Source organism: Sitophilus oryzae, unplaced genomic scaffold (assembly GCF_002938485.1).
Source record: "Sitophilus oryzae breed Bouriz unplaced genomic scaffold, Soryzae_2.0 scaffold_1497_pilon_pilon, whole genome shotgun sequence".
NCBI lineage: Eukaryota > Metazoa > Arthropoda > Insecta > Coleoptera > Curculionidae > Sitophilus > Sitophilus oryzae.
The window spans coordinates 450,710-478,175 of NW_022146166.1; the positions used below are offsets into that span (position 1 = coordinate 450,710).

Below are 27,466 nucleotides of genomic sequence, written 5' to 3' on the forward strand. Positions count from 1 at the left end.
TACGCTTCAAGAAAGAGAATACAGTATTAGGGCTTTGCTCGAGCTTAATTACTTTTACAATTTTAATAGCGAAAATTCGAATTAGTTCTTGCAGCGAGAAGGATTTGCGGAGAGCTTTGCAGGCGGATGGATCAACAGTGGAGCAGGAAGTTGGGACACTAGTAAGCCTAAGTTAAAACTGTTTTCTTTTAAAACAAGAGGGTTAATTTACATACTAACCACTTATTTAAGTGTTTAAAATAATAAAAGGAATGAATTGTTCATGGTAGAATTCTATGGGTATCTCGGAAACTACTGGAGATAGAGAGTCGGTTAAATGAGGAAAGAATTGCTGTTTTGTAGGGTCATAAGAAAGAAGAAAACAGATTTCGGCTGTTTTAAAAATTGTTCCAAATTCCAAATATAATCTATTTTAGACAAAAAGTATTCAGATAAAAGTTGTAGATAATCACATCCTTAATGAGATTGTATTCTCCCTTTTTTTCTAAAGCCTGTCATTTTTGACATATGACTCAAACATATGTTTTTTTTAATAGAAACCACAGTTGGCCATGACTTTATAAAAAGCGCCATTTTTTAGACTTTTCAGCGATATAAGCTATAAAATGTTTTTTTTTTAAATTACTGAGTTATAGCCAATTATTATCTTTCTTGACTAATTTCACTTAGTTGGCATTTCATTCTTATCCTGTTATGATTTATAACTTATAAAAAGACAGAATATTCTATTGAAAGGTTCTTTACAATTTCCATTGCACAAACTAAAGCTTAAAAATTAATATCACTACATAAACTTTAAGTTATATTAGAAAATGTTCAAAAGATCCGCCATTGTTTTGAGTACATAAATGCATCTTTTCTTTTGAATTACCTACTTGCTTTTCTCACAGAACGACCGGTCGAACTTTGTTGAACTTCTCCTGTACCGCCTCTGAGTGCCTCTCTTAAATTATATGTTCTTTTGTAAACCTTGGTAAATATACCGCATGAAAAATCTAAAATGGATTGGTCAGGTGATAGTTTGGAAATTTTTGTGGCATTTTTTTACAAGATACAAAAATACATACTGCCATTACTCGCTGACGGGTATTTGACACGCATTGGAAGATGGTCACGCAAGGCGTTTTCTTTCGTGAGCTTTTCTGCGACTGAAAAGCCCGATACGTGATGTTATCTGTCTACCGCACTCCGAACGTTCAAAAATCTCATTGTTTCGTTGCCTCGTTACTTCTTGGTTGTCGCTGTTAACTGAGTTTGCAATTCTTCTCCATTCCGTTCTATTGTGAGCTGCTTTTTCCCACTCATTCTGCATGTTAATTCCCTTTAAGTTTTCGTGGAAAATATTCTTGTACCTTTTGAATTGCCGACCCGGCCTCCTCTTACCGTCTACAAGCTCACCGTAAAGCAGAGATTTTGGTATGCGGTTTTCTTGCATTCTGCATACGTGACCAGCCCATTATAAGCGGGATTTTGTAATCATGACTTCAATACTCTCGCAGTTGGCTTTTTCAAGGACCGATACGTTTGAGACATGATGGAACCATTTGATTCTTAAGAGTTGTCTGTTGCAACTTGTTTAATGCGTTCATGTGTCGACGCATCCGCCACGACATCAGGGAAAACAATACTTTTTATTTTATTTTTTTAATTAAATGAAAAACAAAAAATCCGGCGACGACAGTTTTTAGAAGATTCAATTAGATATCTTTTAGTAAAAAAGGCAACTTCCGAGAGCAAGTCATTACTTCAGTAGAGACGACACACAGTTAAACATTAGCATTTTTAAACGGTTTTATTTAGCTCGACCCGTACGGTATTTATTTATTTGTTTGGGTCAAAATTAGAAATTGAAATTTAAGTACCTTCCTGTTGTCAGACTGATCTGAAATTTGGTACACACCTTTAGTTCCGATGACAATACAATATAGTAATATCAATAACATTGTAAATCTAAGATGGCCGCCGGTACAAAATGGCGGATTTCATATTTTTCCACAACCCCCTCAATATGGGTATCAAATGAAAGGGCTACACTAGTAGAATACTGTGATTATGACAACCGAAAAACACTAATCAGCTGAACGGAGTTTAATTACATTTAAATTGTTTCAGAAATTATCTGATACATATGGGCGGGATATAGCCCAAAACGGAATTAAAATGCCATTATCTTGCTTGCGGCATTATTTTTTATTTCTAAAGTTATAACGAGATAAAAAGTACACAGCAAATTTTAAAGTTTTATACGATCCAAGCTTCATACTCGAAATTATTATATTTCGCATATTATATTAAAAATCTTTCCAGATTTTTATTTAATAGCAGATTTTATAACAGAGAGATATATGTTAAAAAAGTTATTCAAGTTTTTGCATATTTTTTTAAATTAAATAGATTCAGGTTGATAGTATATTTTTTATGAATGCTTTTTATAAACTTTAAAAAAATTAAAGTTTCTTAGCCGCGATGCCACAAGCTTATTTTTTATCGGGGTAGATTATCACGAGATACCGGGGTTAAATTGTTTTCAACGGGGTAGATCGAGCCCGAATGGGATAGTTATGGCAACACTGCCGTTACCACTTTTCTTCCCGTTAACTCGCGTTTCACGGCCTTGAATTTTTACTCCCAATGCGCGTAAAGAAGTTTCACTTCAAATATAATTAAGAAATATTATTAAAAAACCAAGAGAACCACAGGTTAGTGATAGGTTGTTATTTAACTATCTGTTATTTTATAACAATTATTTAGAAATAACATAACGCAACCGTTACTACTTCTAAAAAACAACAGATATAAAATAACGACACGTAGAGATCGAACGTTCGTGAAACGAAATCGGCGCTCTGCACCGCCACGAAATTCGATGCTACTCGAAACAATTCCAAAAAACAACTAGTACGGATGGAAAACATGTTATTTCGACAACCATCAATACAGGCGGCGAGATACAACGGTCAACGGAGTGGGGAATGAGCTACGGCGCGGCGAACGTAGCTGCATCGGTCGATGGTCGTGTTGGGCTTGCAACAGCTTAAAAATAATAGGATATAAAAGAAGCAACTTTTTTGAAACAGTTGCGGGCATAACGCCTGGCGGTCTAGATAACAGGAGTGGGAAAGGAACGCTGCTGCATCAGTCGATTGTCGATGGAGGCTCGCAACGGGTTGGAGAATAACGTATAGAAAATAAGCAGTCATCTTAGATACGTTATTTTTTAACCTGTTACGAGCATAACAGGCGGCGGTCGAAACAATCAGAGTGGGAAAGGAACGCTGCTGCACCGGTCGATTGTCGATGGAGGTTCGAAACAGATTGGAGAATAAAACATCAGTTGTTTTAGATACGTGTTTCTCAACCTGTTACGAGAATAAAGGGCGGAGGTCGAGATATTATGGCGCTGTATGTTTCAGTACTTAGTTATTAAATTTCAATATTTAGATATTTATTTATTCTGAAAAAAATTCAGAATAAATACTTAAGTAGAAATTCTCCTTTGTAAATTTAAGTGTAAAATTAATTCGAACTCTAGTTTGTAGTTGGTTTATTTATAAAGAATATACACATTTTCTTATATTGCTATTTTTTGACCGCAAACGGTAAAATCATAACTAAGAGCTTCTCGCCCGTCGAGTGAGATGCACCCTGTACACTGCTACGCAATTCAGGCGGATCGAGAGGCAGGGCGTAGGTAGATCGGAATGTATAGGTATAGACGAGTGACGGCATTTTGGCTTTTTTTAAATCGCAATTTGTAAACAGCGCTTATTTGTAAACAACCACCGTTTTTAGAGAGGTATTTTAGATAACAATCGATATTTAGAAATGTTTTGACACCCTGGAAATACTACCACCGAGCACATCATCGTTGCAGCTTGCAGCTGCGATAATACGCCTGGCGGTGACCGCCTCATACTCTTTCAGATATTTAGCAATAAAATAAAGAAACCTGTTATTTTTAAGCTGTTATTTTAAGCTGTTTTTTATAAATAACTATAACAGTTTCAACTGTTATCTAAAAATAACAGTTTTGCCCATCACTACCACAGGTATTTGAACCTCAATACAAATACTACAATAAAAAAATATCCCATGAAAAATGTAGCTTTTTACCACTGGCATCTCGACTTAATAAATAATGAAAGGTCAGTGGCGGGCACTTTTAATTCCCGCCATAATTAACTCGTAAATATTAACAGAGGTTGCCGGTATATCCGTGTTAGAGTGTGTGTGTAGCGGCCCATCGAATCAATTTAGCTTAACTCAAAAAGTTAAATCCAGTTTAAATTATTAATGGGTAGCAGAGGTCTGCGGCTTAGGCGAAGGCAATTTCTCATTATGATCCGCGTCGGGTTGCGTGACGTTTTGGCCCTTTCTGGCCAACGGAGCATCGCCATGAGTGTTTGTATTTCTAAAAATATTATCAGATTGTTCATAGATAATTTAATTGTTTTTTACTTTTATTAGTTTTTGTGGGCGTACTATTGTAGTTATCGTCTGATTAAAGTTTTAACTAAAATCAAAGAAAGGATAATCAGATATTACCATATTATGTTATTATTTATATTAATATATAATATTTTTCCTGAAGTTCAGATTGTTTTCACCAGCGGCATAGCGTCGCGTCAATATGTAATAAGTAACTTATTTTTCTTTTTTTATATTATATTTTAAATTTTAAAATTAAAATCAATAATTCTTCTGGTATGCATATTTGCGAAAACTTTTATTACATTTTCTTCAAATGAAGGAGAAGAATGCCTACTCTCTACTAATGAACATTCAATGTTTATCATAAATCATCGTAGCCAGTAGTATTCCATACATTTTATTCTTTGGATAATAATAGACAAGGCTAACAAAAAAGTTTATCGAATGCCTTACAACCACATAACCAGTGTTCACTTTTATAAACATTTTCACTAAAATGACGAATACAGGATGTCAATTTAGTATAAATATTTAAAATATGCTTTGGAGGTCTTTTTTCAATAGTTTTTAATTTTTCTGACACATAAAACTGAAGGATGATGGCAAAATTATTTCTATTTTACAGAGGCACCCAGAATCGGTCAAAGTGACGCGCAAAAGAGATGTGTTTAAAGAAACCGCATCACCCACCGACTAAAACTGCGAAATGTAGACGTATTCACGGCCGGAAAGTTCGCTGACCCCGGCTCGTGTTCGTCGGCGTTCAGTATGTAACAGCGCTTTCAGATGGAGCGGACCGTCCGCGAGTTCCATGAGTTTAAATGAACAATTTCACATGGGTCGCGTATGCTCCGTCCGGATTAGCTATCCTGAAAAATAATCCGCGCGGACGGTCTGCTCCATCTGAAAGCGCTGTAACGAGGATCATCGCATCGATATATTGCATCATCGCGCTGTCGAAATATTTTTATTTTTAGCGTTTAGTTAGGTTAGGCGTTATCTATAAAGCTCGACCAATACATACATTAAATAATTGAAATAGATTTTAATTATTTGAATAAATTTACTGAGAAAAAATTTACTCAGTGACTTTTTTAAATAAAACTGTCTCACAATATTTTGAAGGGATGTAACGTATCGCCCGCATTAATCGAAGTTTCTCCGCTTGTTTTCACTCTCTTGATAAGATATTTTATTTTTTAAAACAAAGACTTGGGGCATTTCAGTTAGTTACAGAAAATTCCGACCGTAGCGCTGTATACGGCAGAACATTTTCGTTATGTATTTCACGCCGTCCCGGTTATAGTTCATGTTGATCGTATTAAAATAATATTGAAATAGTGGCTTTGTTATAATATTTAAGTATTTTAGTTTTTTGTTAGTGCGGTTATTGAAACTATAAAATATTCAGGTACGAGGTTTGTGTGACGTAACGCTGTTTCGGGTAGTAAAAAATGATTGAAAAAGAATCCGAACTAGGCATCGTATTGTGTTGTGACAATTTCAAATGTTAATTGGATTAAAATGCTTGTTACGTAATCAAAAAAATAAATAGACATATCTATGAGAGGATAACAAATAAATTGCAATATTAATGGTATACTTTTTTTTAATCAACTAGTGATGAAATGTTTTATGAACATCTTCTAAAATTATAATTATGTACTTTAAAAAAAAATCGTTATAGCCCAAATAGTCCTAAATAACCTCACTTGCAAAACCAGTGCGTAAAAATATGCTCGCTACCCTAGTTGAACTCATCTAAAAAGCGCTTTTAGCTGGAGTAATAAATTATAATACAAGTTAAACCTGCTGAAGATCTCAAATTATTTACTTTTTATTGTTATTTTTAGAATTTTCACAAAATTATATCATATTTTTTTTGTATACTCACTGTTTAAACTCGTGTATTTGTATATATCAGTTATTTACGATATTCTCCGATGGTGGCAGCACCGGCCGAGAATGCACCAAGCCCTATACGTATAAATTTCAAAGTTTATTATAGTCCCTTAACTCTTTTTTAATCTTTCGACCATGTCTTATTTTACCCCATATTTTTGTTACAGACATTCAAAATTCTTTACATTGTATTATATTTACATTTTTCAGTATGTAACAAAGTCAAACAAAACCAAAGCAAGAGGGAGACTAACAAAGCTAAAACAATGGGCAACGACCGCGGCCATATTTTCTTCGTAAAATTCTGTTTCTTTTGACAAAAGATATACAGCATATTTTAAAAAGGAGGGCGATTTATGAAGTCAATTAACTCTATTGTCAGTATTCTTTATTTAGATAAGTGCTTTTTCTCAAGAAAATTATTCAGAATTTTCTTTGTGTTTTTATTTTGCTTTTATTGTCTTTTAATTGAATTAATTTTTTTTGGGCGCTGTAAATCTTCTGCAATAAATTTTACTTACGTCTATATCAAACAGGGTCCGGCAATAGTGCATCGAGCATCTGTAGCTCCTAGAATAAAAAAACTTGAGAATTTTTTTAAATGCATACCTAAAGTATGTACCTGGATGTATTTTAGGAAAATAATTTAACTTTTATAGGATGGCTCAAAATAGTGTGAGTGGATCTGGATGATTTGTTTTAAGTGGAACACCCTGTATATTATTGCATTTTTGGCTTCCTTTCAGATCACTTTACATAATCCTAAGATATGAGTAAATATATTTCAATAGTTTCAGAGATATTAAAAAATAAATCAAAAATATATATTTTTCAGCCCTTCTTAAAAAAATATTAAAAATACAAGAACTGTTCTGAAATCAAAACTATATTAGATATTTACTCTCTGTTCTTACTTTGCTATAAATATGGTAATCATAAATCATACAGGATGTTCAATATTCTCCGTTAAACTTTCTAAAATATAAAATACTTTTCCTTTTTTTAATAGATTTTTATTAGATTAGCAGCCAACAGTTTTAATTTCCTATTTGCTTTGTAATTTTTTTATTTTATCTATACACTGTAATCAAGATATTGGGAGACATATAAAATATGTATATGGCGTATTTGTTACTGAAACATCGATATTTGTGCAGTATATCCAAAAATCTTCTTGACAGTTTATACATTCTCTTACATCTTAACCAAACTTTCCTAATTAATTTCCTCTGTTCCAGGATACTTGGCTTCAGGAGAGCCATGCCCGTAACCGGACGCCTCCTCAACATGACGACGGACTTGTACCAGAAAGCCGAGGGCGACCTCCTCAACACCTTCTTCGTCTCGCCCTCGGACAATCTTTGCTTCCACGGCAAGTGCTCGTACTACTGCGACACATCGCACGCGATTTGCGGCAATCCGGACATGTTGGAGGGCAGTTTCGCGGCGTTCTTGCCTTCGAACAAGATCGCGCCGACAAAGGTGAGTTTTGCTGGGATTTGTTAAGGTTGGTTTTAATTCAAATTCCGTGTATTGGAGAGAAACAATGAAATGAGTCTCATATATTACAAAGTTATGTTACAATAAATATTCTACAGTCTACGTCCAAATATTCGTAGCAAATATATTTTTGTTTTACAGAGATAATAAAAATCACATTTTTGAATAATGTCTGGATTTTTCGCTACTGAAAAAGAAATTGACAAAATAAAAAAGTTATTTTTTTGTAAACATTACTGCGTTGAATACAAAACGAATCCAGTCTGTCTAACCGACAAAAAATGCTTAACATTTCAGGAGGTATATCTCCTATCATGGTCAGAATTGAAAAAACACAAAGAACAAATAAAAAACTATTTAACATATCTAAATACAACTATTCAAGAACACTTTACTTTTTAGCAGATACATCTATTATAAACAGTTGACGTTCTCGTTATTGAAATGTTATTATAATTAACTTTATAAGAGGGCAGGTTATATGGTAGAATTTTGCGTAATATATAGATTAGAAGATAGAAGGGAAGAAGACAATGGTTTTAGAGCATTTAGGTGATGTACAGGTAACGTGTTTTCTCTGAATATAATGTTTCAGAGAGAAAAATATCTTCAAGAATCCCTCTCTTTCTCTTTCTCTTTCTCTTTCTATTTCTCTTTCTCTTTCTCTTTCTCTTTCTCTTTCTCTTTCTCTTTCTCTTTCTCTTTCTCTTTCTCTTTCTCTTTCTCTTTCTCTTTCTCTTTCTCTTTCTCTTTCTCTTTCTCTTTCTCTTTCTCTTCTCTTCTTCTTTCTTCTTCTTCTTTCTTCTTTCTTCTTTCTTTCTCTTCCTCTTTCTCTTTCTCTTTCTCTTTCTCTTTCTCTTTCTCTTTCTCTTTCTCTTTCTCTTTCTCTTTCTCTTTCTCTTTCTCTTTCTCTTTCTCTTTCCCTTCTCTTTCCCTTTTTTCTCATTCTTTAAGAAAAAGCAATCTGTATCATAAAATATTTTTCTTGGTTTTTACCTTCTAAATTAATTTCTCTAAAATAACTTAACTAAAACACTTTAAATGAACTTTCATGTTTGTACGACATACTTTCCTAGCAAGTGTTAAATCTGAAAACGACTTTCCATTATTTAATTTCCTTTTAAAAATGTTTTCGATAAAATGTAAAAAGAAAGAGTAATTTGAAAATGCTGGTTAAAATAATAAGGTTACTTGAAGTAAAAAAGATCTGGGGCAGGTATTTTAAAAACAATTCAGTTCCTAATGGGATAATTTAACGGGATGTGAAGGGAAAATGGCTTTAGTAAATGTTGAAAAGACTTTGGAAAACGTTGGTTCATTATTCAATTATACTATTCAAAGAAAATAATAGAAAATGTCATTAATGTAAAAAGAAATCCATTATCAAATAATATATTCGAAGTATTCATTTTTTATCATTTATGGACTTCAGATTTATAAAACTCTTTCACAATATAAATTAGTTAAGTAGCTTTTAAACCGAAAACAAGCATTTACAATCTACATTCAGATGCAAAAAAACGTAACAGAGAAATTCTTGATTACACTTAAAGCGTTATATTTTTGTTATTTTTAGCCCTATTTTCATGATTTTTTTAGCAAACTGTATATAATTATATCAACTTTAATTCGTATACTAAGTTTTTTTGTAAACTTTATTATTTGACATATTATACAGGGTTAATCGATGGGTTATTTTTTTACCCTAACTTTAAAATACCCTGTGATATCATTTAGTGTGTAAATTTTCGGTTTTTCATTTTTAAGAAAGAAATGAACTGATCACGATCAATTTGCAAGTTTTTCAATTATCATTACTTTTTGATGTATTTTTTTAATACGACAAAATGGTTTTGGTTACTATTGTCGTGACGTCATATTACGCTGCATTGGATACTCTATACTAAATAAAAAAAACGTTAAAAACTAACAATACAGTCCTGGTTTTAATAAACCTTAATATTGATAACAGAACTAATGAGATTAAAGGAAACATCTGTAATATACTCAAGTATACAAACCGAAGAAAAAATTGTAAAAAATACCATAACACTTTGTCTTGCTAATATTTCATATACAGGGTGGTCCGAACTGTATTCGGGAAACTTCGGCAGCATATCCTGCAGACAAAAATAAGTAAAAAAGTTCGTATAAATGTATGCCTAAAATGTTTATTTTTGGAGATATAGGGTGTAGAAATTTCATTTTTATTTTCATTTTTTCCAAATAATTTTTAAACTAACGTCAATATTTGGATGAAAAATGGTGTCTAGGAGTTTTGTGACATGATAAATTTGATTTTGATGTCAAAATGACTCTTATTTGCAGGGGCGCCACCTACATGCGTTTTGGCCATTTTGAAGAGTAATAACTTTTCGTCCGTACGTGTATAAAACTACTGACTAAAAAAATATTCATTTTCATGACTTTTTACGTAAAAAATGTCTCTTGGTAAAAATCGCTACGAGCAACCGTTCTCAAGATATTTTGAATGGAAATAGTCAATACATGTCATTATTGACAAAAAATAAGCACGTTGAATATAGTTATTTGACTGAAATACTACATTTTTATTTTTTTAAATTAATCATATATTTTTCTGGAAAAATAATGATTAAGCAGTTTCTGTTGAACTTCTGGCACAAAACCATTTCAAAGTTATGATTTTAGTGTAATAACTATTTAGTCAACATGTTTAATTTAACTCAATGATGACAGGTATTGGTAATTTCGATTCCAAATATCTCGAGAACCATTAATCGTAGCGATTTTTACCAAGAAACTTTTTTTACGTAAAAAACTTCGTAAATATATATTTTTTAACTAACTAGTTTTATACAGGTACGAACGAAAAGTTATTACTCTTCAAACCACTTAAAAATTATGTAGGTGGCGCCCTCTACAAGTAGGAGCCATATTGACATCAAAATCAAATTCCGCATGTCAAAAAACTCCCAGACACCAAGTTTCATCTAAATATTGACGTTACTTCAATTAATTGGAAAAAATCGAAGTAAAAGTGAAACTTCCACACCCGGTATCTCCCAAAACTAAGCATTTTAGGACATACATTTATACGAACTTTTTTACTAATTTTTATGCTGCAGGAGTTTACGGAATACAGTTCGGACCACCGTGTATAATGAAAAATAAAGGAATAACTTATAACGTTTTTTAATTTAAATATACTAAAAAAATAAATTTCCGATAATAGGAATTAGAATTCATAACACAACCCGTTACGAATTTGAAATCCTTTGCCAAACAATCGACAATAAATCTCCCCAAAAAGAAACTAGATAGTATTGAAAGTTAGTGAAAAAAGACACGACAAACAAACAAACAAACGCTGTTTAATTTTGAATCGGCGGCCGGTGGACGCATTCGGCACAATTCCCGGTCATTCGGTTATTTGATTTATGGCAGTAACGAGTCCCTTGTTTTTGAGCAAGTTTTTGTCCTCCGCTCGGGACGAAAAAAGCAAATAATTTTCGATTAATCCAGAAACACAATTTAACTTTGCCCGATAAAGGGATTTTTAGAAACGCCGCACGTACTCAAACTCCCATAATTTACATTTAATGTTCTTTTTTTCAAAGCGCACGTTATCAGTTATTAATGTTAATTGATTTATTTGTTGGTAGGTTGACTTTCTCAAGTCGAGACTGATATAAATTGTTAAAATAAAGTTTGATAAAGTTATTGAAACTTGTTTTAAATGTGCTATTTGGGTAAGAGAAATATAGAAACTGTCAAACCAGAGTTGACTTGGATTTCTAGAGTTTAACGGTATTTCTTTCTGTCTCTTTCCCTTTTCTTTTTCTTTCTTTTTTCTTTTTCTTTCTCTTTCTCTTTTTCTTTCTCTTTCTCTTTCTCAGCCTAATACAGAAATATACAGCCTGTATATTATCGACATGAAACTGATAATTTGGTGACCATACAACATATTATGCAAAGAATAGTAAATTTAAAGTATCTAGACTGAAAAAAGTTCTTTAGCCTTCTTATGATAAAAGTCAGAGCTGTAGAGATTTATTTTGCTTAATTTCAATTAAATGAACAAAACTAAACTTAAATAGATTAGCTATAAAATAAACTAAACATGTATACTTAAATCTTACACGTATTATAAATATAACATAAAAAATAAAAATAAGTAATATTTCGAATTGTTTCTGCACGTGAAAACTCTTTATCGCCGTATATTATGTCAAATTAAACTAAAGTAAGTATATGTGTCGAGTTTATCGGATTTTCCAGCTTGTTTACGAACGATATATATTTGCGAAGTTCCGTGAGAGGCGGCATTAGGAGATGACAGAAAAGTGGCAAACCTACTTCGAACACGTTAGAATCGTTGTCGATCGACAAGTGTGCTTGAAAGTTATTTCGATCTGAACATTTTGTAATCCGCTTTAAACTGTCAACGATCCTGAATAAAATATCTAGCTAAAAACTTTTTTTATCTTAATAATATTTTATATCTTTAATGATATTTTTATCTCTCTCATATTTGTTACTACAGGGTGTAGAAGTTTTATTTTTATTTCGATTTTTTTTGCCAATATTTTCAATTGATTATTTCGCTTCCGAATATTTTGAGAACCAATACATAAAAATGAAACTCCTACATCCTGTTCCGAATTTCATTCTGCTTTTTTCATTCGGAAATTCCAATTTCCGAATGAAGTATTTTAGGACGTACATTTATAAAATTTTTAGCCGACCAAACCAAACCAACAGGTATGGTAAGCTATTAAGAGCGGTATTTTTTTAAATTCACTCAAAATGAGTTATTTGGGTCATAAATGACCTAAATACAAAATATTTTTTTGGTGTCTGTCTGTCCGTCTGTCCGTCTGTAACACGATAACTCAAAAACCGCTAAACCGATTTTAACCAAATTTGGCACAAAAATACTGTGACACCCGATAATCTGGCCATTACTTTTTGGTGGGGGGTTGGTAAGGAGGTATGGGAGCGGGTATGGGAGGGGGTATGGGAGGGGGTATGGAAGGGGGTATCACGGCGCCAATTTTTTTACTTATTTTAATCTACAGAATATGCTATTTTTCAAATACAATTCCTGTATATGATATACCATATAGCGAAATCAACTACAACATAAAAATAATTTAGCTATTTTCAAAATGCTTGTTTCTTGTTAAATAAATCTGAAATCCATAACTGTTAAAAATAATGTAATACTTCGAAGATATTTGGACTTCTATAATGGACTTCTTTCTATATCATTGACACTTTCTATTATTCTCTTTTACTTTTATAGTTTTATTGTTGGTAATAATGAACAAACGTTCTTAAAAGTCTTTTCAGCATCTTAATAAAGCCATTTTCCCTTCACAGTGACTAAATCCCGTTAAATTATCTCATTAGGAACTCAATTGTTCGTTTTTAAAATACCTGCCCAGATCTTTTTTACTTTAAGTAACTTAATATTTTAACCAGCCTTTTCAAACTAATCTTTCTTTTTACATTTTATCGAAAACATTTTTAAAAAGAAATTAAATAATGGAAAGTCGTTTTCAGATTTAACACTTTTATGCTAGAAAAAGTTTGTCGTATAAACATGAATGTTCATTTAAAGTGTTTAAATCAAGTTATTTTAGAACTATTAATTCAGAACGATAAAAACTAAGAAAATATTTTATAACACAGATTATTTTTTAAGAGAATGAAAAAGAAAGAGAAAGAGAAAGAGAAAGAGAAAGAGAAAGAGAAAGAGAAAGAAGAGAAGAGAAAAAGAAAGAGAAAGAGAAAGAGAAAGAGAAAGAGAAAGAGAAAGAGAAAGAGAAAGAGAAAGAGAAAGAGAAAGAGAAAGAGAAAGAGAAAGAGAAAGAGAAAGAGAAAGAGAAAGAGAAAGAGAAAGAGAAAGAGAAAGAGAAAACGTTAAAATCTAAGACAAATTTGGCAGGACAAATCCAAGATAATTTAGATAAGATAGTTGTTTTTTTTAGTTCTAAACATTAGCACGTGTGTTAAAATCGCACACAACTTTAAATTTTATGGACTTGCTCCAGTTCACTTCTGAAAGAAATCAACACAATGTTCAGAAACGGGCTATAGCTGCTTAATGCGTGAAGTATGACTTCTTTTCATCAATTCATTTCTCTACTGGAAAAAAACGATATTTTATAAACATATTAATTATCATTAAAGACGAGATTATCTTAAAATAGTAGGAAATTGGACTTGATCCATTTTAATTCTGACCACTCCATATGTAGATATACAGGGTCCGGCAATAGTGCATCGGGCATCTGTAGCTCCTAGAATAAAAACTTGGAAATTTTGTTTAAGTACAAACCTAAATTATGTACTAGGATGTATTTCAGGAAAATATTTTAACTTCTATAGGGAGGCTCAAAAAAGTGTGAGTGGATCGGGATGATTTTTTTTAAATGGAACACCCTGTATATTATTGGATTTTTGGCTTCCTTTCAGACCACTTTACATAATCCTAAGACATGAGTAAATATACTTCGATAATTTCAGAGATATTAAGAAATAAATAAAAATTATATATTTTTCAGCCTTTCTTAAAAAAATTATTAATAATACAAGAACTGTTCTGAAATCAAGACTATATTAGATATTTACTTTAGATGGTCTGTTCTTACTTTGCTATAAATATGGAAATCGTAAAGCATACAGGATGTTCAAAATTCTACGCCAAACTTTCTAAAATTTAAAACAAATTTTCTTCGTTTTTTTAAATGGAACACCCTGTATATTATTTTTTCAATAGACGGAGAATTAAAAAATGAACATTTTTTGTATTTAGAGTATTTCAAAATTTTTAACGGTTTCGCAGATATTCCCGATTTTGTCTTTCATATGGCATTTTCCACAGTAAATTTTCATCAAAGCCACCTAATGATTTTTCTCTCGTATTTTACCATTGGAAGCGCCATATAAAATAATACTACGTGTATCTGGAAAACTATTAAAAATTTTGAAATACTTTAAATACAAAAAATGTTCATTTTTTAATTCTCCACATAATAAAAAAATAATATACAGGTATATAATAGGGTGTTCCATTTAAAAAAACGAAGAAAACTTATTTTATATTTTTGAAAGTTTGGCGTAAAATGTATGATTGGCGTAAAAGTATGATTTACGACTACCATATTTATAGCAAAGTTAGAACAGACCATCTCGAGTAAATATATAATATAGTTTTCATTTCAGAACAGTTCTTGTATTTTTAATATTTTTTTTTAAGAAGGGTTGAAAAATATATATTTTTGATTTATTTTTTAATATCTCTGACACTATCGAAATATATTTACTCATGTCTTAGGATTATGTAAAGTGATCTGAAAGGAAGCCAAAAATGCAATAATATACAGGGTGTTCCATTTAGAAAAAGTCATCCAGATCCACTCACACTTTTTTGAGCCACCCTATAGGAGTTAAAATATTTTCCGGAAATACATCCTGGTACATACTTTAGGCTTGCACTTAAACAAAATTCTGAATTTGTATATTTTAGGAGCTACAGATGCCCGACGCACTATTGCCGGACCCTGTATATTTAAAAGTAAACAAAATAGTATGAAACATTTCCCTAATAATATTTTAAATAAACGGTATAAAAATTTGCTGTAAAATACGCCCAGCAACATTTTAAACAGTTTATTTTTTTTCAAAATCTCCCTTCGAAACATTTCATCCCCCCATTAAGCAAGAAAAAATAACAAGGGAAAGGGACTAAAAAAGGGTCCGGAGGATCTACACAGTCTCATCCCTACCTATAAATCACCTGCTCAATCCCCTTCCGTACGATTTATTTGCAGGTATGGAGACATCCGTGGCGCCGCTCCTACCACAAGAGGCGGAAAGCTCAATGGGAGACGGACCCCAACTACTGTCAAATGGTGCGCGAGATCCCCCCCTACGACAAGGGTCGGCGGCTGCTCGACCTCATGGACATGGCCGTGTTCGATTTCCTTATTGGGAACATGGACCGGCACCACTACGAGACTTTTAGGTGAGTCGAGTTTACTGGACGGTTTTTTAGATAGGAAAATAGAGATTTAAAATTTAGTTTAAACGTCTTCTTTATGCTGCTAGGGCTAATCAAAACAGTAGGGCGGATAAAAAAAATCGACTACTTTTTTTCACTTTAAACTTTAAATAAAACGTTGATAGTCACCTCAACAAACTATGAAGTATAAGCTCTTAATTTTAACAGGAAGGTCTTCCACTTTTCTGTTTTCTATTTTTTCCTTGTTATTAGAAAGAAAAAACATATAGTAATCGCAAAACGATTTCCGATGGACGTGATCAACTTTGAGTGACAAGCGATGGCGACAGCGCTGCCAGATTGAGATGGATTTATGAGATGAACTTTAATTTAAGAGTGACAAACAATATATTTATTATATCATTTTTTAAAGATTTTTACGTTTTATTTTTAATTTAATAACTAATATTTTAGTTGAAAAAAATTGATTTATTTGTTTAATAGCTTATTTTGCTTATTACATATTGGCAAAAACTAGTCCATTATGGATATTATTCTAAGCGTTATTATAGATTATTTATTTATTTATTGATGTACACCTTACACCGCCATAAGTGGTAATAATAAAAGGGTGTAGTCAAGTTTAAGTTAAGTTAACCGTTTAAAAGATATTCATCGTCAAACTTCAATGGACAATAACTTTAACAGTTTTTGTTTAATAATTGGAAAATTCTAATTTATTTTATGAGTTTCCCGAAGATTTGTACAAATTTGAGTTTCTATGAACATAGAAATGTTTTAAACTTTTTTTTCTATTTTTTTTTTAGTCCTATGCATGTTTGGGTGTATTGTAACAAAAATTAGAGTTAATGATTTATTAAATTTCGTGTAAATAACGTTTTCGTCACAAATTACTTATTATATTATATTATAATTGACTTACGTTGGGAAAAGCAATAATACATAAAATTTAATGAAATAAAGGCAGTACTTTTTTTTAAATAAGTACTGTTTTTTTTACTAAAATACACCAACGAACGGCGGTATTTTTTATATATTTAGGAACAAATGCCATATATGAAAAATTTACCTCGTTTTTTGGCGGTATTCGTTTTATGAAATATGTTATCCCGTGTTAAACGGGTCTTTCTTTTATATATGCCTTTTATGAACTGTTGTTTAAAGATGTCATAAGAGTGGTTAAATTACTTAATCAAAAATAGCTCATTGATTTACGTGTAATAACACGTAACTCATGAAAAAACTGACTTGTAATTTTTTTAATCTCTACAATACCTACATGACTTTTTTTACTATTACCGTCAAAAATAAATAAATAGCGCTTGATTAGCCTAGAATTGAAAACGTTTTTTGAGAAAATTGCATTTAAAAATTGCAAGTTTGTATAAATTGGACCTGATGTAGTTTGTTCGGATTTGTTTATTTTGATTTATGCGGTAGTGATTGTTTTTTTCGCGTTTTTTTATTTTTTGTGTACGCGGAATTTAAATGAATCTAAAATTAGTTTGTCAAATGATTGCACGGTTGCAAATGTCAATTATCATTTTTAATTGGTGTTATATCTAGTAAATTGGTGTGAAATCTATAGTAAAACTTACTAATGTAATTAAATATAGTTCATATTGTTACGTTTTTCGTCGGTTCCGTGTGGATAGAAAGTTACAATTTATTTAAACACTATTTATTTAACACTAATTAACAAAAACAATAACGATAAAAGACTTAAAGAACTATTTACAAACGATTTATAACTATTTATCTAGAAAGAATTTATTTTGAATTTTAGCGCGTCAACTGTACTCGTCTATTCATGTCTGCCCTCTTTAGGCCCCAGCCGCCGGCTTTTATACCCACAGCTAAAGATTTCTCGAATAGTCATAGATCGTTAGGTGCATAGAGAAGGTTTCGATTGTTCTCGTATGTACTACTCCATTCCAGTGGAACTCGATTCTTCTCGAAACTTCGAATGAATTATTACGGTGTCTATTCTTTAGTGCGATGTTAAGGTCATCTGAGGGCGTGTCATATAGTTAGGTTAGGTCGAGTTTACACGGGTCCGCAACAATATCAAACAAACCTTTGATTCACGTCAGTGATTAAGCTTGACCGGCACAGCGTTGCCCCCTTTTACATATTTTCTTTTTTAATAAAAATAGTTTAGGAAACAAAAATAAATTAGTTATAAATATATAAACAGTTGTTATCTACATCAACAAAACTGACCTAATTAACAGAACTTAAGGGACAAACCAAACTACCGCTTTCTCGTTCAAAATATTCTAATAAAGTTGCGATGAGTTTTTTACGGCTATTAAGCTATCTTGTACACTTCGCTATAAAAGAGGTTCTAAAAAGAACAATGTTCGACTGCGCTGCAACTAAAAACTAGTAATACAAAACTAAAATGTCAAAACGAATGACAATGTCAGGAAATTAATAGATAAATGTGGCATCTGGACATTTTTTACAGGAGAGCTACCACCTGAATCCCCAGCGCGATATTAAAATTACAGTTAGTCAGCCCGACGCCGAATAAGTTCACGGCTGGCAAGAACGAATTTAAAAATCGCGCTCTCGATTACGTAACTAAAAGTTTAATTAATATCAAATATAGATTTGTGTCTCGTTCTATCTTTTTTTAATCTCTCTATAATTAGTGACAAGTGTTATGTCAATTTTTAGTAAATTACGTCTAGAGATTGACCTCGCCGAAAGTATCGATTGTCATTCCCCAGCCGTCTTAGACAGATACATTACTTCTTATGTCTGTTTCATCTCAAACATATAATAAAAATACATAAAATATTAAACTGTAAACAGAATATTAAGTTTCCTTTCAATAAGTTTGTGTAGCGAACAAGTACTCGTTAAGCGTAAAGTTTACGAGGGATCTCCCGCCCCCGCTTGTTGGTATCTATATTTGAATCTGTCAAGACTGTTAAACAACTTCCTCGGCGAGTTGTGTTCATTATGCATTTGAGTCGGCCCAACTTTAACACTCTTTAATATTAACGGTCGACATGGCCGCGAAAGTTGGGATACGTTGACTTAACGCGCCGTAGTTTATCATAATATATTAGCACGCCCGGAAACTTCGCTCCAGTAATATGTTTTGATATTCGAGGATATTACAGCATGAGATTCGATGTCAAGACTCGCGAACGTTATCAGTGAAATAAATAAAAGGTATTTTGATTTTACCGTTTAATATTTGGCGTTAACTTGGTGCAAATAAAAAACATGATTTTAATGAAGTGTATTTATGAAATTATTAGTTTACTATAACAAATCATAAATAAATAAATAAATAAATAAATGCCTTTATGGTCAAAAAATTTTTCAATTTGTAGACAAAGGTAAACTAACAAACAAAGTAAAAAAACAAGGTACACAAACAAACAAACAAAAGATAATACAAAACATTATACAAATAATATTGTGTCTTATTGTTAAAATAAACATTTATAAATGTTTACAATGTCAAAGAAAAAAATAAAAATAATATTCAAAAATATTTAGTTAGTTTATAGCAAAATATCAATGACCTCTAAATAAATTTATTTCGATGTCATTAGTAAATATAGCAATAGCAAACATTAGACCAGTGTTTACAAGATCAAATTCGATTTTCAAAATATAATTCATTTACGGCGTAGAAAGCCTTATCTAGTATAGAAATAAGAGTTCAATGCTTTGCGAAATGAAAAAAATGATGTTATGGATTTGATTTCAAATGGCAGGTGATTGTGCATTTTTTTCGAGTTGTATAATATTGAACTTTTAACTAACTCTGAGCGTGGGGTAGGTAGATAGAGATCTTGCTCCGTGTTCCTGAGTGGATAAGTGTGAGATGGCCTTTCTTGAGAAGCTGATATATTTACGTATTAGGCAAACGGATTCAAATATAAATAAGAAAGGAAGAGTCAATATTTTTAATTCTTTAAAAAAAGTCCCGGCAATGAGTTCTGCTGTTTAGTCCCAGTGAATATCGAACAGCTCTCTTCTGGAGCTTGAAAATGCGGTCAAATTGAGTCGCACAACACGTACCCCAGAATGGAAGGGCATACCTGAGGTGCGACTCAAAAAGTGCATAATAAACAGTTCTAGCCACTGACAAGTTAAGCTCCTTAGAAACAGACCTTAATGCAAAACAGGCACAGCTCAATTTTTTCGACAAAGCTTCGATATGTATGTCCCATTTCAGATAATTGTCCACAACAAGCCCTAAGAATTTTACAGATTTTACGACGTCAATGGTGGTGTTATTAAGTACAAAAGGCTGCAACGAGTTTTTATACGACAAAGCTTTAGTTTTGTCGTATGTTTTGTCATATGTTTTGTTGTTGTTTTGCCATAGTCTACCGATTTCGAGGTCTCGATCGTTGTGGAGTACGATCTTGGGGTCACCATCATCATCATTTTTACCTTATCACTTCCAATTATGGTGTAGCCTCCCTCACATATTTAGATAATCTCTTTGTAGTTGGACCCATTGTTGTCTGTTGTTGGCTATGCGGGCTCAAGTTATACTTGATAATTTCCTAATATAGTGGTCTCATCTCAGGTTTGGTTTGGTTTTATTCTTTGGTCCTCTTCTAGTACAATGCTGTAATTTGTCTGTTGTAATGCTACTGTAATGCTGTGATCTGTCTGTTGTTTGTTCTTCTTGCCAGGTGTTCTATCCATTGCCACTTCTGGGATTTCATTCTGTGAATGACATCTATTACCTGTATCCTTTGTCATATCCACTCTCCATATGCTATTTCCAGCATATTTTGTTCCATCGAGAATTGCGCCACTGCAGCTTCCTTATAATATCCATTTTAAGTGACTAGGTTTCGCCTACATAGGTCATGACTGGTAGTACAAATTGGCCAAATGTTTTTTTCTTTAGATAAAAGGTCTAGATCTCAATATGATTGAGTTTCTTTCTTATGCACTCCAAATTTATGTATATCATGGAATTTATGTATAATATATTATATATTTTATTTATCTCCGATTACAGAGAAGATAGAAAGTTGCGGTTTGCGCTAATATTTTGGGAACTTTGTGCTCTATTTAACTGTGCAAAGAGAAATATAGCCTCCTATTTAAATGTTTTATGCAAAAGGGCAATATCTGTTATGATGTCAAACAGCGCCCTCTAGCTACCACGAAAAAAATTATGGAAACAAAATTTATACTGGAGATCATTAAGGAAGAAAAGCTCTTTTAAATGAGCCTTAGTTTGTTTAAATCGACTAACCCAAACCCGAGTTATCCTTATTTTAATAAATACCTTCCCCCACAACTTTACAACAATTTTATGAGATAGAGCAAAATACTCTATCATCAAAAAAATTACAAATTTCTCGATGATTACAATAGTAATATTTAAAATACCTGTTCACCTGCATATTTTTCTGATTGGCTATCAAAGAAACGCCCCCTAGCGGACATTTTCCGAACTTAAATACTATGTGTAACTTTTACTGTGCTTAAGAAGACTTTAAATCTTATTTTCTTTTTTTGCCCAAGCCCTACGTTGGGCGCCAAATGTATAACCCACAAACCTTGACCGCTTTGAGTCAACGAGGCTCAGCGTCTTGAGCTACTTCTCGGAGAGTCATGTTCGTGTTTGTATGTTCCTCAAAGACAATTGAACAGTAAGATGTTGTAGACACTAAAACTAGTACCTAGTTTTGTAGTAGTGTTCTCAATTTACAAATTGAGTGACTGTTTAGGTGCCAATAAATATACAATTTTTTTTTCCTTTCTTGGGTATGAGGTTTTTTTTTATTAATTGTGTGTATCATTCACTTACATTCTTCTATATAGACTGGTGGTAGCAAGGCGGCTGCGACTTCAAGAATAAAGTGCCCGAGAAAGCCCACCATGATGAGGCGAAACATGAAATAAGAAAAAAAGTTTCCATTTTCAATTAATAAAAAAAACCTCATACCCAAGAATGGGAAAAAAAATATATATGGATATAATTCTGAAGGTTTAAGAAAAAGAAAAAAATAAACTCTTAAATATACAATAACATATAGTTAGTTCAATAAATATATATCTACCTATTTATACATTTTATAATTTTCGATTTACTTAATTATTTGTTTAATTTGGAAATTTAATTTTAGGTTATTTGGTAACAATACTTTTACTCTACATCTGGACCATGGACGAGGCTTCGGTAAGCCTTACCACGACGAAGTGTCAATATTGGCACCAGTACTTCAATGCTGTATGATAAGACAGTCTACGCTAGAAGTATTACTTAAGTAAGTACCACTACCACCTAATTTAACATATTCACACACCTTGATATATCAAACTCCTATTTATTTTTTAAAGAAGCACTGTCAAATTTTTTGTTCTAAATAGCTCTTCATATTAAATAAAACTTGAAACTAAAGAAATCATTAACAATTGTACGAAATTCTTTAAGCTCTAAAGAGAACTTAGAAGCAGAAAGTTTCATGAGAAGAAAAATATCCAAGAAACAAAATTTTTTTTTTCTCTCATTTGTACAAATATCGTGAGAACATCAATGTAATATATAAATTTCTACGAGAATATTTAAATGTATGAGACCAAACCCATAGGTTTTATTCATAATAAAGTTTATCGATGAAAAACACATAAAAATCTCACGTTTACGATGTCGAACTTACTCTTAAATTCAAATCGAATCCAGGCGATTTATTAAATTTTATCGAACCGTAAAAGTGTTCATACTGTTACATCTTGCGCGTTATTACCGTAAGAAATTTTACCTTTACACCACGTCTAATATTAGAGGGAAAATACATCTGAAGCCACTATCACAAAATGAGAAAAAAAATTCATAATATTTTGTTTTATGAGACGCACTTCTTTATAATGCTAAATATATTATTTTACGAATATCCTTTAATAGTAATTTATAAACTTTTATTAAGAATAAGATAAGATATATAATCTTATCTTATTTTTAGGTAGAATATACAAATATATAATTATTATAAACCAGAAGTTTTTAAAATCGAGATTTTTTAAATTAATATTGCTCTATATCTTTAGTGCTCTCTAATAATATTAAATTTCACGCTGTACCCTATTTAAATATTTAAATTATTAAAACTTTTTTAAAAACAAGTTTATATTTAAATTTTCTAAAAAGACGAAAATAAAACTTAAATTAAATCCATCAATAAAACAGCCACACAGAAATTTGATTTTGATGTCAATACGACTCCTATTTGTAGGGGCGTCACCTACATGTGTTTTAACTGTTTTGAAGAATAATAACTTTTTTTTTTGTCCGTACCTGTATAAAACTACTGAGTGAAAAAATTTACATTTCCGTGATTTTTTACGTAAGAAATATCTTGTAGTAAAAATCGTAACCGTTCTCAAGATAAATTTTGAATAGAAGTAGTCAATACATGTCATTATTGACAAAAAATAAACATGTCGAATAGATAGTTATTTGACTGAAATGATAAATTTCAGAACTTTTTATTTTTTTAAATTAATCATAAATTTTTCTTTGAAAAAATGATAATAACACTGTTTCTGTTGAAGTTTTGACACAAAATAATTTCAAATTTATGATTTCAGTCTAATAACTATTTAGTCAAGTTTTTTAATTTACGTCAATGATGACAGGTATTGATAATTTCGATTCCAAATATCTCGAGAACTCGTAGCGATTTTTACCAAGAGACCTTTTTTACGTAAAAAACGTCGTAAATGTATATTTTTTACTCAGTAGTTTTATACAGGTCCGGACGAAAACGTATTACTCTTCAAAGCAGTTAAAAAATATATAGGTGGCGCCCTCTACAAGTAGGAGTCATTTTGACATCAAAATCAAATTTCTGATGCTAAAAACTCCCAGACACCAATTTTCATCCAAATATTGACGTTAATTCAGAAATTATTTGGAAAAAATCGAAATAAAAATGAAACTTTTACTCCCTGTATCTCCGAAACTAAGTATTTTAGGACATACATTTATAGATTTTTTTTTACTTATTTTTATCTGCTGAATATGCTGCTGAAGTTTATTTTGCATCAAAAATTACAATTTTCTTCATTATCTTCCTATTTATCTTATACAAATACATTGGACAAAAAAAAACTGGAATATGGTTAATATCATCAATCTATCGTCATCTCCAAGCCACCTTGACGGCTATTTGTTTTTACCATACGGTATATAATATAATTCAAACGTTTCATTAAATTTTATCGAATACTCCTTTTATACTGTTACATCTTCTGTGCTTTTACCGCAAAAAAATCCGTCTGTACCTGTATGATGATATTTCTACGTTGGTACTCGTTACGTCTACATAGAAAGCCGTAGCGGCGAAGCGCAGACAAGAAAATTAAGCCTGGAAGGGTTCATGTACGAGATTAAAATAGCTTTGTCATTGTTCAGTTTAGAATAAAGCCCTAAGTGTATGTAATAAGGACGGAAAAAAGGCTTGTTGAAATTTAATTCCTTTTTGAGTCTAGGTAAAGGAGGAAAATTTCAGCTTATAAAAATAAAATACCAAGAGCGATTTTTAGGAAAATACTAAACTTAATAGGATATATGTTTAATTAAACTAAAATATCTTTAATAGCTAAGTTTTTTTCTGTTTCATTATCTTTGATCACATTGTTATACATTTATTTTTTCTATATTCTTATTTAATTTGTATAATAATACACGCATGATTAATTATTAATCACTGGCGTAATTTAATTATGGTGAGCGTCACGGGGTTATTCATCTTCCTGTATATGTATTAATTGAACTATTCGTTCACCTTCATCATTAATAAAATCATAAGATTTATCAAGTATGTTTATTTATTTGTACATATCGTTTTTTTTTTAATTTTGAGATATTTATTAACTATTAAACATTTTTAGGAATCTAAAAATACCAAATCAAGTAATTTTTTGTCAAAAGATTGTGAAAAAACTAACATGGATTTATTTCTGTTTTTTTCACAATCTTTTGGTTTATGAGGAACACTTCTTTATAATGTTGAATTTATTATTTTAAGAGTAACTATTGTTATACAGGGTGGTCCGGAAATTTCGGAAGAATATTCTGCAGATAAAAATAAGAAAAAAGTTCATATAAATGTCCTAAAATGCTTAGTTTCGGAGATACAGGGTGTAGAAATTTCATTTTTATTTCGATTTTTTCCAAATAATTTATGAAGTAACGTAAATATTTCGATCAAAATAGATATCTGGGAGTTTTTTGACATGAGTAATTTGATTTTGATATCAATATGACTCCTTACTCCGTACCTGTATAAAACTACTGAGTAAAAAAATATACATTTACGACAGTTTTTACGCAAAAAATATCTCTTGGTCAAAATCGCTACTAGTAATAGTTCTCGAGATTGGAACCGAAATGATCAATACCTGTCATCATTGACATAAATTAAACATATTGACTAAATAGTTATTAGAGTCAAATTATAAATTTGAAATTTTTTGTGTCAAAAGTTTAACAGAAACTGTTTTATCATCATTTTGTCGCAGAAAAATTTATGATAATTTTAAAAATAAATTCCCAAATTTATTATTTCAATCAAATAACTATCTACTCAAGGTGTTTATTTTTTTATCAATAATGACATGTATTGACTAATTCCATTCTAAATATCTTGAGAACGGTTGCTCGTACTGATTTTGACCAAGAGACATTTTTTAAGTAAAAATGACGGAAGTATAATTTTTTTCACTCAGTAGTTTTATACAGGTACGGAAGAAAAATTATTACTCTTCAAAACTCCCTCCAGATAGGAGTCACATTGACATCATAATCAAATTTCTCATGCCAAAAAACTCCCAGACACCAATTTCATTCAAATATTTACGTTACTTCAGAAATTATTTGGAAAAAATCGAAATAAAAATGAAACTTCTACACCCTGTAACTCCGAAATTAAGCATTTTAGGACATACATTTATACGAACTTTTTTACTTACTTGTATCTGCAGAATATGCTGCCGAAGTTTCCAGAATACAGTTGAGACCACCCTGTATTTTACTTCAACAATGACAGTTTTCTTCATTATCTTTCTATTTATCTTATTATACAAATACATTGGACAAAAAAATGGAAAATGGTTAATATCATCTATCGTCATTTGCAAGTCAGTTTAAGTATACAGGGTGTTAAAGAAATAGTGTATATAATTATAATATAGAAAACAAATTTCTTGCAGTGTAGGTATATAATAAAATTATATAAGGATTCTTGCCACTTAACTGCTTATATAGAAATTTAATTCTACGCTGTGTTTGTCATAATGTGGATCAACCTGCTCTCACTACCGGTTTCGGAGCCCTACTCCATCATCAGGTGAGCTTGGGCAGATCCAAGAACAGTTAACCGAATAGTACTGTTCATTCAGCCAAAAGTGTCCGCCAGGTGCATGCGAAAACTACTCGCTTTGTGACGTCATTGTAGTCCTTAACGGGAGATACCGGCCTGCGTGCAATGGTAGTACTTTCGTACCACCGGGGCGCCGGCTATCGATGGTAAAGGATGGTAAAAAGTCGGAATTAATCCACTTTCTGCGCTGTGGTTGTCATTTTGTGGATCTGCCCAAGCTCACCGGATGATGGAGTAGGGCTCCGAAACCGGTAGTGAGAGCAGGTTGATCCGCATTATGACAAACACAGTAAAATTAAAGGCTTTACAAGGTCTGGCAAGAGTGCGTCGGGCACTAGCTCATAGAATAAAATACTTGAGAATTTTAGTTTAGTGCAAACCTGGTATGTAACAGGATATTTCAGGAAAATATTTTAACTTCTATAGGGTGCTCAAAAGTGAGTGAGTTGACCTGATGATTTTAAATGAGAACACTTCTCTATTATTGCATTTTGGATTCCTTTCAGATCACTTTACATACACCTAAGATATAAATAAATATATTTCGATAGTTTAAGTCATATAAATCAAATCAATTTATTTTTTCAGCTCCTTCTGAATTTAAAATACAAGAACTGTTCCTGAAATCAAAACTATATTAGGTATTTACTTTAGATGGTCTATTCTTACTTTGCTATAAATATGGTAATCGGTAAATCCTACAGGATGTTCAATATTCTACGCCAAACTTTTCTAAAATATAAAATATTTTTTTTGTTTTTAAATGGAACACCCTGTATATTATTTTTTTATTAGATGGAGAGTGTAAAATGAACATTTTTTGTATTTAGAGTATTTCAAAATTTTATCGGTTTCTGCAGATACACGCAGTATTATTTCATATGGCGCTTTCAATGGTAAAATACGAGAGAAAAATCATTGGGTGGCTTTGATAAAAATTTACTGTGGAAAATGCCATATGAAATATAAAACCGCAAATATCTGCGAAACCGTTAAAAATTTTGAACTACTGTAAATATAAAAAATGTTCATTTTTTAATTCTCCGTCTATTGAAAAAATAATATACAGGGTGTTCTATTTAAAAAAACGAAGAAAAATTATTTTATATTTTAGAAATTTATTTATAGCAAAGTAAGTACAGACCATCTAAAGTAAATACCTAATATAGTTTTGATTTCAGAACAGTTCTTGTATTTTTAATATTTTTTTTTAAGAAGGGCAGAAAAATATATATTTTTG

At 31.5% G+C, this 27,466-nt stretch overlaps 1 protein-coding gene across 1 annotated transcript in view; it reads left to right on the forward strand.

Moving 5' to 3' along the window:
- LOC115877688 (extracellular serine/threonine protein CG31145) overlaps positions 1 to 22,810 on the forward strand; it is a 418,713-nt gene extending 395,903 nt beyond the window's left edge. Inside the window, exons 7-10 of the mRNA XM_030893955.1 lie at positions 7,572 to 7,815; positions 15,654 to 15,847; positions 21,970 to 22,110; positions 22,807 to 22,810. Coding sequence (XP_030749815.1) covers positions 7,572 to 7,815; positions 15,654 to 15,847; positions 21,970 to 22,110; positions 22,807 to 22,810 — 583 coding nt within the window. The remainder of the gene's footprint in view (positions 1 to 7,571; positions 7,816 to 15,653; positions 15,848 to 21,969; positions 22,111 to 22,806) is intronic.
- Positions 22,811 to 27,466: the final 4,656 nt, after the last annotated feature.